At 47.5% G+C, this 13,278-nt stretch overlaps 1 protein-coding gene across 4 annotated transcripts in view; it reads left to right on the plus strand.

Annotated features, from left to right (window-relative positions):
- Window positions 1-393: 393 nt before the first annotated feature.
- The window catches only part of PKD1 (polycystin 1, transient receptor potential channel interacting), a 264,518-nt gene continuing 251,633 nt past the window's right edge, over window positions 394-13,278 (plus strand). For all 4 annotated transcript variants that reach the window (XR_011022701.1, XM_068244337.1, XM_068244339.1 and 1 more), the window contains exon 1: window positions 394-799. Coding sequence is in view for 3 of the 4 variants with exons in the window: in XM_068244337.1 (XP_068100438.1) it covers window positions 549-799 (251 nt within the window). In the remaining variant the exon portion in view is untranslated. The remainder of the gene's footprint in view (window positions 800-13,278) is intronic.

Below are 13,278 nucleotides of genomic sequence, written 5' to 3' on the forward strand. Positions count from 1 at the left end.
CCCCCTGTCTGGTTTTCTCCATCAGCCGACCTGGCAACCCTACAAAAGAGGGACAGTTGGGAGCTTTGGTAGTTGTCTATTATTTATTTGATTTTCGCTTCAGGTAAACTTTATGTATAACTACACTAACACTTTAATAGACAATGATAGCAATAGCAGGTCATTTTACTTTAATACCCAAACCAATGGTACTTCATCATTGACTTAAAATTTATTTAGTTGCAGTCTGCAGCACTATGCATCCTGTTTGCAACAATGGTCGATTCATTCTTAGCGCCCTCTGCTGACCTATGATGGAATTCCAGAGGTTTTTCCTGTGGGATTCTTTAGTGTTCGCGCTCTCGGTCGCCACCAGGTGCTCACTGTAGGGTACTGCATGCTCCCTCCCCTCCAAGACAGAGAAAGACACAAGGAGCCAGCAGGGAGAGACAGCTAGCCGAGAGGATGAGCGCTGCTCGCAGCTGAGCGCCTGGCTCTGGACTCCGGGGCTCGGGGATTGGGGCTTGCTGTGGGAGGCAGCAGGGGATCCCATGCGATGTGAGTGAGCTATGAATTTTGGAAATGGCCAGGCTGAAGCCCTAAGAAAAGATGGCGCCTCCCCCCCTGTGCTGGGACTGCGGCTCTGCCCCCTCTTCCTTCTCGCCGCTGGGCTCCTGCTGGGGCTCGGATCGGGGGCAGCCGCTGGATGGTGCCAGCCCTGCCCGGGCAACTGTACGTGCGATAACGACTCGTGCCTGGTGAACTGCTCCGGAGCGGGGCTTCTGCGGCTGGACGTTGTCCCTGCCAATGTCACCGTGCTGTGAGTATAGCCATACCCCTTCTTCTTCATACCCACCCTCTGTGCCCCTCTGCCCGAGCCCCAGCATCCCTCTCGGGGGTCTCTGGCCCTCCAGGAACTCGGGGCAACTTTGTTTTCTAACTTTCATGTTGTTTTGCAAACTTCTCAAAACTTTCCTAACTCTTGGGAACTGTGATTTCTGGGACGTCAGGCTGCCAGGTTGTCTGCTTTACATCCAGTTGTTATTGAAGGAATGCGCTCTCCTAGGTGTGGGAAAGCGATTTGTGGCATTTTTAATCAATTTCTTGTTATTGGGCTACTATTTTTGAGAGGGATTTGGATACTTTGGAGGAGCTTTGGGATGTTTTTGCATCTGACAATTCTGCTGTGACGAATATGGAGGAGTTTAACGGTACCCACAGATGTGGGGAAAAAAAAGCATACGATTTATTAAGGGTCAAGAACGCTCTAGACTAGAATAAAAGTAATGCTATGATCCTGGATAGGACTTTTGAGCTTTTATTTATTTATCTATTTTTTTGATATTTGTTCACTGTGGTTGTTGTAAAAGTGGAAATGCAGCACATTATCCTTGCGTTGCATCACATACAGTGAAGCTTATAGTTGATGAGAAGTATCTGTCACTGTTAACGCATGTATTCGGTAATGCACTGCATCAGGATTCCGTTATACCGCACCAGCTGCACTGTGCACATCGCATAGGTGTTCCATTGCAGTGTGACGTTCCATGTTACAGTGCGGCCATTATGTCGCACCGCAATGCACCACTGTAAACGTAGCCATAATGTAACAGTACATGGGTTATTAAATGGCCTAATATGGCAAGTGATTGATTACTTTCTCATTGAAATTGATTAGGTAGTAGCGATGGATTCTACTACCTCATCCACTCAATCTCGATTATATTTCAGTTTAATTATTGGCTTGTAAATAGTGACGGACACAAAACTGAAAACATGTACCTTTTTATTTCCAAACAAAATATTGGCACTATACATTGTGATAGGGACATAATTTAAATATTGTAATAACCGGTACAAATGGGCTAATAAAGTATGTGGGTTTTAATTATGGTAGCAATTATTATTTTAAAACTGTAGATGTCGAAAACTGAGAAATATTGGTTTTTTTTTTTTTTTTTTTAGATTTTTTTTCCCTATTATTTCCATTAAAATGCATTTAGAATAAAATAATTCTCAGCATAATGTACCGCCCAAAGAAAGCCTAATTGATGGCGAAAATAACAAGATATAGATTATATTGTTGTGATGAGTAGTGTTAAAGTTATTGGCGAATGAATGGAAGGAGCGCTGAAAGGGGAAAATCGCTCTGGTCCATAAGGGGTAAAACTTCTCAGTGGTGAAGTGGTTAAGAGATCCTTTCCAGGTTGGATATTGCTATTTCGTTCTCCAGCCTTTACGGTGAGTTCACACTATGCGCACTGCTTGACGCTGCATATGAACGCACTGCCCATACTACTGTACATGTTTACACCTTTGCATTGTCCACCTTATTCTAATGCAATGTCTACTGTGCGTTTCTGGATAACATGGAGAATAACACGCTCGTTACATAGCAGTGCTTCATGTCATGAAAATAATGTGGGCATAAAGTGTAGGATGTGTTTTGCATTATGCCTGCGTTGTAGCTTAGGCATTACGAAACACGCATAGGTCCCTTATTCAGTTCACTTGGGCCCGGTTCACATTACCGTTAAAAAGAGCAACGTAATGAATACTGTACAAACGGAACGGATCCAATGTTAACCTATGGAACCGTTCACATGCGTCCGATCGCACGGATCCGTTCTGTACGTTCCGCTGAACGGAACTCAACTTTGCTGCAGCACCAATTTTTCCGGATTGCTGAGCCCAGCAGACCGGAAATGGAGGATGAAGCCCTGCATTGGGGCAACGAAAGAATGGAATGTTTCGAAATTGACCGTTTGGAGGGCAAAATCCACTGGGGGGATGTAGGGGCGCGAACTGGACCGTTCCAGAGAGGGCGGGTGGGTGGGTGAGGGAGGGTGTCACAGCCCTGCGAGCAGGTGAGAGATGATTAAAACTACCCAGGCATCTTCTTCGTTGCAGCCGGGCGGTGGTAGGCTTCCGTCTTCTGTCTTGTTCCGTGTCATGTGACTACATGCGTCATATGACTAGTCACATGACGTGTGTAGTCACTTGGCACGGAAGAAGAGGGAAGCCTGGAAGAAACCCTCTACCGCCCGACTGCAATAAAGAAGATGCCTGGGTAAGTTTTAACCCTCCCTCACCCGCCCGGCTGCTGCTCCCTCCCTCACCCGCCCGGCTGCTGCTCCCTCCCTCACCCGCCCGGGTGCTGCTCCTTCACTCGCCCGCCCGGCTGCTGCTCCCTCACTCACCCGCCCGGCTGCTGCTCCCTCCCCCACCCGGCTGCTGCTCCCTCCCTCCCCTACCCGGCTGCTGCTCCCTCCCCCACCCGCCCGGCTGCAGCACCCTCCCTCACCCGCCCGGCTGCTGCACCCTCCCTCACCTGCTGGAGTGGCAAGCGGAGTGAAAATGGATCCGATCGAAAGGTGATCAGATTAGTTTTGACGGATCCATTTGCCAATATGGACCAAGCCTTACGGATACGGTGAAGCAGAGACTGGATCTGCTTTACCGGATCCATTTGGCTTAAAATACAGTGTGAACCGAGCCTTTGTTTGTTAAAGTGTACCTGAGCTGAAGCTCGGGTACAAAATGAGATACTTACCTAGAGAGAGGGAAGCCTCGGGATCCTATTAATGCTTCGCTTGCTGGTCGGATGTCCCCCATCGCTGAGCGGGCCCCCCGGAAGATTAGCGACAAGGCATTGTCACTAATCATATTGGGGCTGCGCAGCTCATTTTCCTTATTCATAGACAGGCATTTTTTTGATAAGGAGTAATAATATTACCTAGGAGAAATTGTTACTTGAATAAGGGCAATGGTGTGAACTTAGGCTAGGCTCACAGTGGGAATTCTGTTCCCTGTAAAACCTGCAGTCGCACTGCACGTTTTCTGTCGCATACAGTCAATGAAAAGTATGCATCACTGTTAACTACATCGTTAGACTACACTCAGTGTTGCATAGGTTGTGCATTGCAGTGCGATACTCTGCGTTACAACACGGCTGTTGTGTTGCACTGTGAACCTAGCCTAAGTCTTAGCAATTCAGCCACAGGGCTGGAACCCAATAGAGCGATTTTTCTTTTTTTTTGAGCGTTTAGGGAGCGTGAGAAATCGCTAGCGATTTCCCTAAACGCTATGCCAATGTAAATGGATGGTGCAAATTCCACAGAAGCAATTACGATTAGCAAAATCGCAAACGCAGGACATGCATCATTTTGTTAGCGTTTGCGCTTCAATGTAAAGTATATAATCACTGGCGTAATCGCTCATCAAAACTTGCACGGAGCTATTTTGCTAGCGTTTTGAAGTTACTGCACACAGTAACAAAATTAAAATTAATAGAAAGGACCAATCAGACTTTAAAACCAGGGCTGTGGAGTCGGAGTCGGAGTCGTGGAGTCGGGCAATTTTGGGTGCCTGGAGTCGGAGTCGGTAAAAAATGCACCGACTGCGACTCCGACTCCTAATGAATTTGTAACTAATTAAAATAGAAAATATGATAAAATGTTCTATTTCTCAGATAATAGTCATTAAAAATAATGTATATATACAGTATATATACAGTAATAGCTGTGCTTAGTCCACAAAAATGAAATAAACCAATCAAAATTAGTTACTTGTGCTGCTTCAATAAAGCAGTCCCCGTATTTTTAAGGGCAGATATGTATATCTGATTGTGACTGTATATATGATGTGTACACAGGAATCTCTTAGATATACCGTATTTTTCGGACTATAAGACGCACTTTTTCTCCCCCAAAAGTGGGAGGGAAAAGTCAGTGCGTCTTATAGTCCGAATACTACATATTGGGACCTGCGCCTCCTTCCCCTGTCCAGCCTGTCCTAGTGTCTGCGTGTCCCCGTGTATTAAATACATTCACGTAGCCGCAGGCTGTCCTGTCTTAAAAACATTTTTGTCTGTAATGTCCCCGGGTGCTAACAAGTGGAAGTCCGCACAACATACCATACATGCAGCTATCCTCAGGCTGTCCCCGCTTTCATTACCACGCTGTCCCGCTTTCATCACCGCGCTGTCCCGCTTTCATCACCGCGCTGTCCCAAGCACTTGGATGTCCGTGATGTCCCCGGCCGGTATTACCGATACGTTCCTAATCAGGAAGTGTCCCGCTCAGCGTTGTCGATAAATGGGCCAATCAGACGAGGGACGCTGGCCCCAACCGCCAATCGCCGCACACTGCTCCTAGCAACTCTGTTAATAGGATGAGATGGCTAGAGGGCGGGACAGCCTCTCCGTCATTGGGACCAATCACTGTACAGTGCACAGTGAAGAGTGTGCGGCGTGATTGGCAGTTGGGGCCAGCGTCCCCGTCTGATTGGCCCATTTATCGGCAATGCTGAGCGGGACACTTCCTGATTAGGAACGCATCGGTAATACCGGCCGGGGACATCACGGACATCCAAGTGCGTGGGACAGCGCGGTGATGAAGGCGGGGACAGCGCAATGATGCAGGTGGGGACAGCGCGGTGATGAAGGCAGGGACAGCCTGAGGATAGCTGCATGTATGGTATGTTGTGCGGACTTCCACTTGCTGTAAACGACTTGCGGTAGACGGTAGTACCCGGGGACATTACAGACAAAAATGTATATAAGGCAGGACAGCCTGAGTATAGCTGCAGCTACGTGAATGTATTTAATACACGGGGACATGCAGACACTAGGACAGGCTGGACACGGAGGACAACAGACACAGGGGGACATGCAGACACTGAAACACAGAGGACAAGGATAGCTGACACTGGGATAACAGACACTGGACATGGAGGAAACAGGACAATCGAGACAGAGGAAAGGGGACAGATGACATGGGGTCAGAGGAAGGGGGAAAGAGGATACAGGAAGACACCAGAGGGCACAGGGAGACAATGGACACAAGGGGGACATAAAAGCAGCAGAGGGACAGAGGAGACCACAGGGAAACAAGGAAGGCACAAGGGAGACATAATAATTGTAGGGGGGAAAGTCTATAGGACGCCCCTGCAGCATGGACGCATCAGGCTTAGTATATTATTTTTTCCTTGTTTTTTGTCCTCTAAACCTAGGTGCGTCTTATGGTCCGGAGCGTCTTATAGTCCGAAAAATAAGGTACTAAATAACATCTATGCTGTAAGAATAAAGCCTGATGTGTAGCTGTGTCACTTATAGAGATGGTCAATGAGATGGAAATAATTCTGCACTGATGCTGATTTATGCAAATGTATGCACTCTCTTTGCTGATGAAATCAAATAATTTGATATGTTGTTAAAATTTGGTTTGGTAACTACAAATTAAAGGGTACCTGAGACGGATGAAAAGTAAAGTTTTATACATACCTGGGGCTTCCTCCAGCCCCCTTCAGGCTAATCAGTCTCTCGCTGTCCTCCACCACCCGGATCTTCTGCTATGAGTCCTGGTAATTCAGCCAGTCAGCGCTGTCCGGCCGCATGCCGCTCCCACAGCCAGGAACATTCTGCACCTGCGCAATAGTGCTGCACAGGTGTAGTATGCTCCTGGCGGCGGAGTGTGTGCATGAGCACTACGCCCGACTGGCTCAAGTACCTGGACTCATAGCAGAAGATCCAGGTGGTGAAGGAGGACAGCGAGGGACTGATTATCCTGAAGGTGGCTGGAGGAAGCCCCAGGTATGTATAAAACTTTAATTTCATCTGTCTCAGGTTTACTTTGTTACACAGTAGTACTATACTCTACATATGCACTCCCCACAGAGCTGCAGGGAATCCACTGAGAATGCTGTGCACATTGAACACAGAGGTGTTGTCTGTCACCCATAAACCTTGTTCAGATTGTGCATGAAGAATGTGTAATAGAGGAAGAATCTCCTCATTCCCCTGCAGAGTACCTGCACATCATTCTTACATGTACCCACACTTACATTGCCTAGGGCCTGATAGATGTTCTTTGTTCCGGTTTGTACCTTTTTACAAGTACTCTTACCAAGGACTAGTTTTAGTCTAAAGGGAATAAATATAGTAGTCTACATATCCTTCTCACTTCAGTTGTCTTGTAAAATTCCTAAGCGTTGGCAGTTAAGAGACGAATTTCATGTTACATACTTTTAATCAACAAAATTGTAATATGCAAATTAGAGGAGTCGGAGTCGAGGAGTCGGAGTCGGTGGAATCCTAAACTGAGGAGTCTGAGTCGGTGGATTTTTGGACCGACTCCACAGCCCTGTTTAAAACGCTAATCGCTACACAACCGCTGGCAAATTGATTACACTTTCTAAAATCGCTCCCTAAAACGCTCAGGAAATCGCTTACAAACTGCTCATACAAAACGGTAGCGATTGCGATTAGCGATAGCGTTTTGTAGTGGGTTCCAGGCCTCAGAGTCTGCAAATGAATGATCAATGTTGGCCATGCACATTTCATTGCAGTAGTTCATTACCATTTTTGATTAGTTGAATTAATCGCACATATGCAAAATCAGTGTGAATGATTTTGATCCAACATTATAAATCAATGTAGTACATTTAGGATACTTGCACACCAAGACGTTGCGTTAGGTGCTCCGTGCACCTAACACAACGTATGGTGGTGCGGGAGAGGACGGTAGAGTGAGCCGCGTTAGGCGGCTCTATCCGTATAAGGTCTCCCAGAGTGGCGCTGATTGGCCGACGGGACCACGTGATGCGGAGCGAGACACTCCGCATCACGTGGTCCCGCCTGCCAATCAGCGGCCGCCAGTGCAGTGAATATTAAGTAGCCATGTGCGCGGCTACTGTAGCTGCATCTCCCCGCCTCCTCTCCGCCCCCCATTGAGCATGTGCAAACAGTCTAACGCGGCTATAGCCGCTCTAACGCCGTAGCATGCTGCACTTTCGGCAGAACGTGCAGCGTTACATGTAACGCAACGTGGGCTGTGTGAACAGCCCACTTGTGTTACATTGCTGTGCGTTGGGGGAGCGTTACAGGCGCCTGTAACGTCTTAGTGTGTAAGCAGCCTTAAGGGTTTCTAGACTCTCTTGCGATTGTGTATAAAATCAATAGCTTTCTGTAAAATCTCCTTGTTTGTTTCTGGCATTGGATATGTGATCAGTGGGGCATTTCTTGCTATTTTGTGCAGAAACCAACAGTTCTAGTTTTGTGTAAATGTCAATTGGCTGTGCTGTACTTTCCTTGGGAACATCTGTGAGTATTCTGCGCATGCGGAAGTCGATGTAGAATGATGAGTGAGCGTTCCCTATCGTGTTTCCGGTCTGTTGACAGATATCTCCCTAATGGTGCCCACACACGTGGCAATTTTGAATATTTTCAACAAGGCTAATTGGAAACATTTACGTTATCATGAAATGAAACAACACAGACGTGGCGATTCCTTAAATAAAAAAAATCTGTTCATTCCCTTCAATTCTCTTTCAACAACATATCAAAATTTACATAGAATTGAATAGAAAAGATCATTGTTAAAATAACATTTGGATTTAGTACAAAGTTGCTATAAATATGTGACAACCGTTATGGATGCCTGGAATTTGACTGGGGGCCGGTTCACACTAGAGTGGATACAAATGAAAACGGTAAGCGCATCTGCTAGACGGATTAGTTTGGTCCATTTTGCATCCGCTTGCAACAACTTCACCGTCTGCCCGTCCTCTTTGATCACGTCCTCCCGTACGCATCGCCACTTACCTGTCCCGCCACCGCTCGGTCTGCCTATATTCAGCCTGAAGGCCAGTAGAAGCATGGGGCTCTTAATAGGCTGCATTAGGCCAATTCACCCTGGCAACATGGAGAATTTTCATTGGTCCACCATGAACCAATAAAATTTCTCCCTGTTGTCGAGGATTTCCATTGTTTTTTTTGCAGCCCAATGGACATCCCCATGCTTATGCCGGCCACAGGGTTGTGTACAAGGGACTGAGCATTGGAAGTGGGACATGTGAGTATATTGTGTCACGTCGGCGATTGAAGCGGTTTAGACGGACGCGGCAACTAGCCTAGTGAGATTGGACAGTGGCTTTCATTGCATGCATTTTTCCTTCTGGTTCGGGAAAATGTGCCAAGTTCGGCCTCTGTTCTGTTTAGCATTTTGCTTGCGCTGCACACCAAGCAAATATGTTTTTTTAACAAGTGGAACGGATCTTATTTTTATTCAGCTTCCTCCACTCGGCAGAGCTTAAAAAAAAGTCCCGAACGGGTACGTTTTTTAAGCAAGTGTGAACCAACCTTAAAGGAGAACTGAAGCGAAAGGGATATGGAGGCTGCCATATTTATTTCCTTTTAAGCAATACTAGTTGCCAAATTTTTTTGTCCATAGACCCTGAACAAGAATGCAGCAGATCAGGTGTTTCTGACAATATTAGCTGCATGGTTGTTTCTGGTGTTATTCAGATACTATTGCAGCCAAATAGATCAGCAGGGCTGTATTGTTAAAAAAAGAAATAAATATGGCAGCCTCCATAATAGGGTTGCAACGGTATGAAATTCCACAGTATGTTAACAATTTAAAAAATATACCACGATATGATGGTATTATGGTATACGGTATTCTACAATTATTTGGACCCGGAGACCCCCCCCTTACATTAAATAATGTGCCTCCCCCCACACACACACAGTAGCCAGGGATAGGTGTAGCCAGTAGTAGGTGGCCGCAGTATAGGTAGCCAGGGATAGGTGTAGCCAGTAGTAGGTGGCTGCAGCATAGGTAGACAGGGATAGGTGTAGCCAGTAGTAGGTGGCCGCAGTATAGGTAGCCAGGGATAGGTGTAGCCAGTAGTAGGTAGCCACAGCAAAGGTAGCCAGGGATAGGCGTAGCCAGTAGTAGGTGGCCGCAGCATACGTAGCCAGGGATAGGTGTAGCCAGTAGTAGGTGGCCGCAGAATAAGTAGCCAGGGATACATGTAGCTAGTAGTAGCTGGGCGCAGCATCAGTAGCCAGGGATAGGTGTAGCCAGTAGTAGGTGGCCACAGAATAAGTAGCCAGGGATAGATGTAGCTAGATGTAGCTAGCAGTAGCTGGGCGCAGCATCAGTAGCCAGGGATAGGTGCAGCCAGTAGTAGGTGGCTGCAGCATAGGTAGCCAGGCATAGGTGTAGCCAGTAGTAGGTGGCCGCAGCATAGGTAGCCAGGGATAGGTTTAGCCAGTAGTATGTAGTTGCAGCATAGGTAGTCAGTGATAGGTGTAGGCAGGATAGGTTCCTGCAGTATAGAGAGCCGGGGTGTATGCAGCGGCGGGGGTACAAATACTCACTTCCTGGCAGGTCCTGCAAGCTGTACTAGCTTTATTCTTCTTCCTGTTCTGGCATTTCATCTCCGTGTAACAGAGGGATGGGAAATGGCACTCACCCCCACCGTCAGTGAGGGAGGCGAATGTACTGAAACACATGCTAAGGCTAAATGCTAGGAAAGCCTCAGGTCCGGACGGAGTGTCGCCAGCCTACCTGAAAACCTGTGCTCGTCAGCTCGCTTCCACCCTCTCTTCCATCTTCACGAGGTCCCTCCAGGAAGGCAAAGTTCCCGCGTGCTTCAAGAGGTCTGCCATTATCCCTGTCCCCAAAAAGCAGGGCATCCTCGACCTCAACAACTTCAAGCCCGTGGCACTTACATCCGTGATCATGAAAGCTTTTGAAAGCATGGTGCTACCCCTCCTTAAGCACTCTACTGAGGGACTGCTGGACCCGCACCAGTTCGCGTACAGAGCGAACAGGTCCACAAATGAAGCCATCAACATCTGCTTGGAGCACGTCTATGATCACCTGGATAGACCGGACTCCTACGCCAGGATCCTCCTACTGGACTTCAGCTCAGCATTCAATACCATCAGCCCTAAAATACTTCAGGACAATCTCGCTGCGCTAGGAGTCCACCGCACCCTACGCCTGTGGATCATGGATTTCCTCACCAACAGGTCCCAGGTCGTTAGGTTAGGCACCATCTCCTCACAACCTAGGATCACTAACACAGGGGCCCCACAAGGCTGCGTCCTGTCGCCGTTCCTGTTCTCTCTGTATACGAACAACTGCAAATCCACTTCAGACTCGGTAAAAGTAATCAAATTTGCAGACGACACGACCATTGTGGGTCTCATCACCAAAAACGATGAGAAGGTGTACCGCCACCAGGTCGAAAGCATATGCCGCTGGTGCAGAGAGAACGGTTTGGTCCTAAACACAGCAAAAACGGTGGAGATGATTGTTGATTTCAGGAGGTGCGCCTCTACCCCGCCTCCAATCTACATGGATGGCATGGAAGTGGAAAGAGTCCCCAGTGTCCGCCTACTGGGCACAACTATCTCCAATGACCTGAGGTGGAACACCAACACTGCCTCAACACAGAGGAAAGCCCAACAGAGACTTTTCTTTCTCCGCCAACTGAAAAAGTTTGGTATGGCCCAAAAACTTCGGACAAATTTCTACTCAGCCACGATCGAATCCGTCCTATGCTCGTCCATCCTGGTCTGGTACGCCAGCTCCTCCGCCAGCGACAAGCTCAAACTGCAGAGGGTCATCAAATCTGCAGAGAGGATCATCGGGAGATCCCTTCCCACTCTTTACCTCCTCTACCACTCCAGGCTGAATACCAGAGCATTAAAGATCGCGAACGACCCCTCACACCCAGGCTACCGCTTCTTTAATCAGCTCCCCTCGAGCCGGAAGCTCCGGTTCCGATCCATCTACACCAGGACCTCAAGACATAAGAACAGTTTCTTTCCCTCGGCTGTCAACCTCCTGAACTATCGCCATGGAAATGCCCATCCCCACCCCACAATACCATGACGCACTGAAGCACTCTGCACATAGACGGCGCATCAGCTCAAGCGTACTTTTTTGGTTGTTTTTTTTGTATTGTAACTTATGCCACATTGTCTACCTCTGCATAAATGTTATATAATGTTCTGTTTTTCTGTATAATGTTCTGTTACTGCATGTCCTGTATCTGTATCTGTAACTACTGCATACCGTGTATCAGTACCCTGTACGTGCCAAGCCCAATTCTGGGCACGACCCAGTCGTGCTTGGCGAAATAAAGTTTCTGATTCTGAAGAATAGGAAGGAGGAAGAAGCCAGTACATGCGTGCATGCCGGCAAGTGAGTATTTATCCCCGCCGTATGATTATCATGCACAATCAAAACGCGGTATACTGTGGCAACCCTACTCCATATTCCGACTCACTTCAGTTGCCCCTTACGGTCTTCAGGCTGCAAAACAATAAATTTTAAAAAATATCTTCTCTATCCGAAACTTAGATGCATTTTAAACTTATAAGCATGTTTAAGTATAAGCACTGTTTTTTAATGTCCTGCTTCTGGCTCTGTTGGAGGGACTCTTGTGTCTCATACTAGTGATGCAGGCAGCATCTTATTAGGCTTTGCACAACTGGGGAAATGGAACCTATCTCAGTCCTTCATATGCTGTAGTGTCCCACCCTGGGGTAATTATTTTATTATTATTATTGATTTATAAATTGCCAACATATTCCGTAGCGCTGTACAAAGTAAGAAACAAACATGGGGTACATAATAATACAGACAATGGTGTACACCAAAATACAAGTAGTATAGTGCCAAAATACGAAAATGATACAGAATACAAAATACAGAACTGGTAATGAAAGTGATTAAAGTAACATGATAAATAAAATGTATAATGATTTCCAAGACACAAAAGGGGGAGAGAGCCCTGCCCTTGCGAGCTTACAATCTAAAGGGAATGGGGGGAAACAAGAGGGGGGGTAGTATACAACAAATCTATAGAGGCAATCGGAGTGCAATTTGGTCTTAGGACAAAGGCAAGTGGCCTTACGGTAGCGCATATGCTTGTCGGAACAAATTAGTTTTTAGAGAGCGTTTAAAGAGACTCTGAAGCGAGAATAAATCTCGCTTCAGAGCTCATAGTCATGTGTGCCCCTGCTAAACCGCCGCTATCCCACGGCTAAACGAGGGTCCCGACCCCCCGAAATCCCCTCCGAGCAGCGGGGGATCTCTTCCGGATTGAGGCAGGGCTAACCGCCACAGCCCTGCCCCAGGCGCGTCTGTCAGCGCGTATCTCCGCCTCTCCCCCGCCCCTCTCAGTCTTCCTTCACTGAGAGGGGCGGGGTAGAGGCGGCGATGCGCCGCTGATAGACGCGACTGGAGGCAGGGCTGCAGCTGTTAGTCCTGTCTCTAGGAGCAGCAAAATCTACGACCAATTTGGTCGCTGATTTTGCGGGGGGGGGGGAGTTTGGGGGTGAAGGGGCCCCCGTTTAGCCGCGGGATAGCGGCGTTTTAGCAGGGGCACACGTGCCCCTGCTAACTATGAGCTCTGAAGCGAGAATTATTCTCGCTTCAGTGTCTCTTTAAAGATAAAGGTTGGCGAGTGACAGTTGTGTTGTGGGAGGGCATTCCA

The sequence above is a fragment of the Hyperolius riggenbachi genome, chromosome 7, assembly GCF_040937935.1.
Source record: "Hyperolius riggenbachi isolate aHypRig1 chromosome 7, aHypRig1.pri, whole genome shotgun sequence".
Taxonomy (NCBI): domain Eukaryota; kingdom Metazoa; phylum Chordata; class Amphibia; order Anura; family Hyperoliidae; genus Hyperolius; species Hyperolius riggenbachi.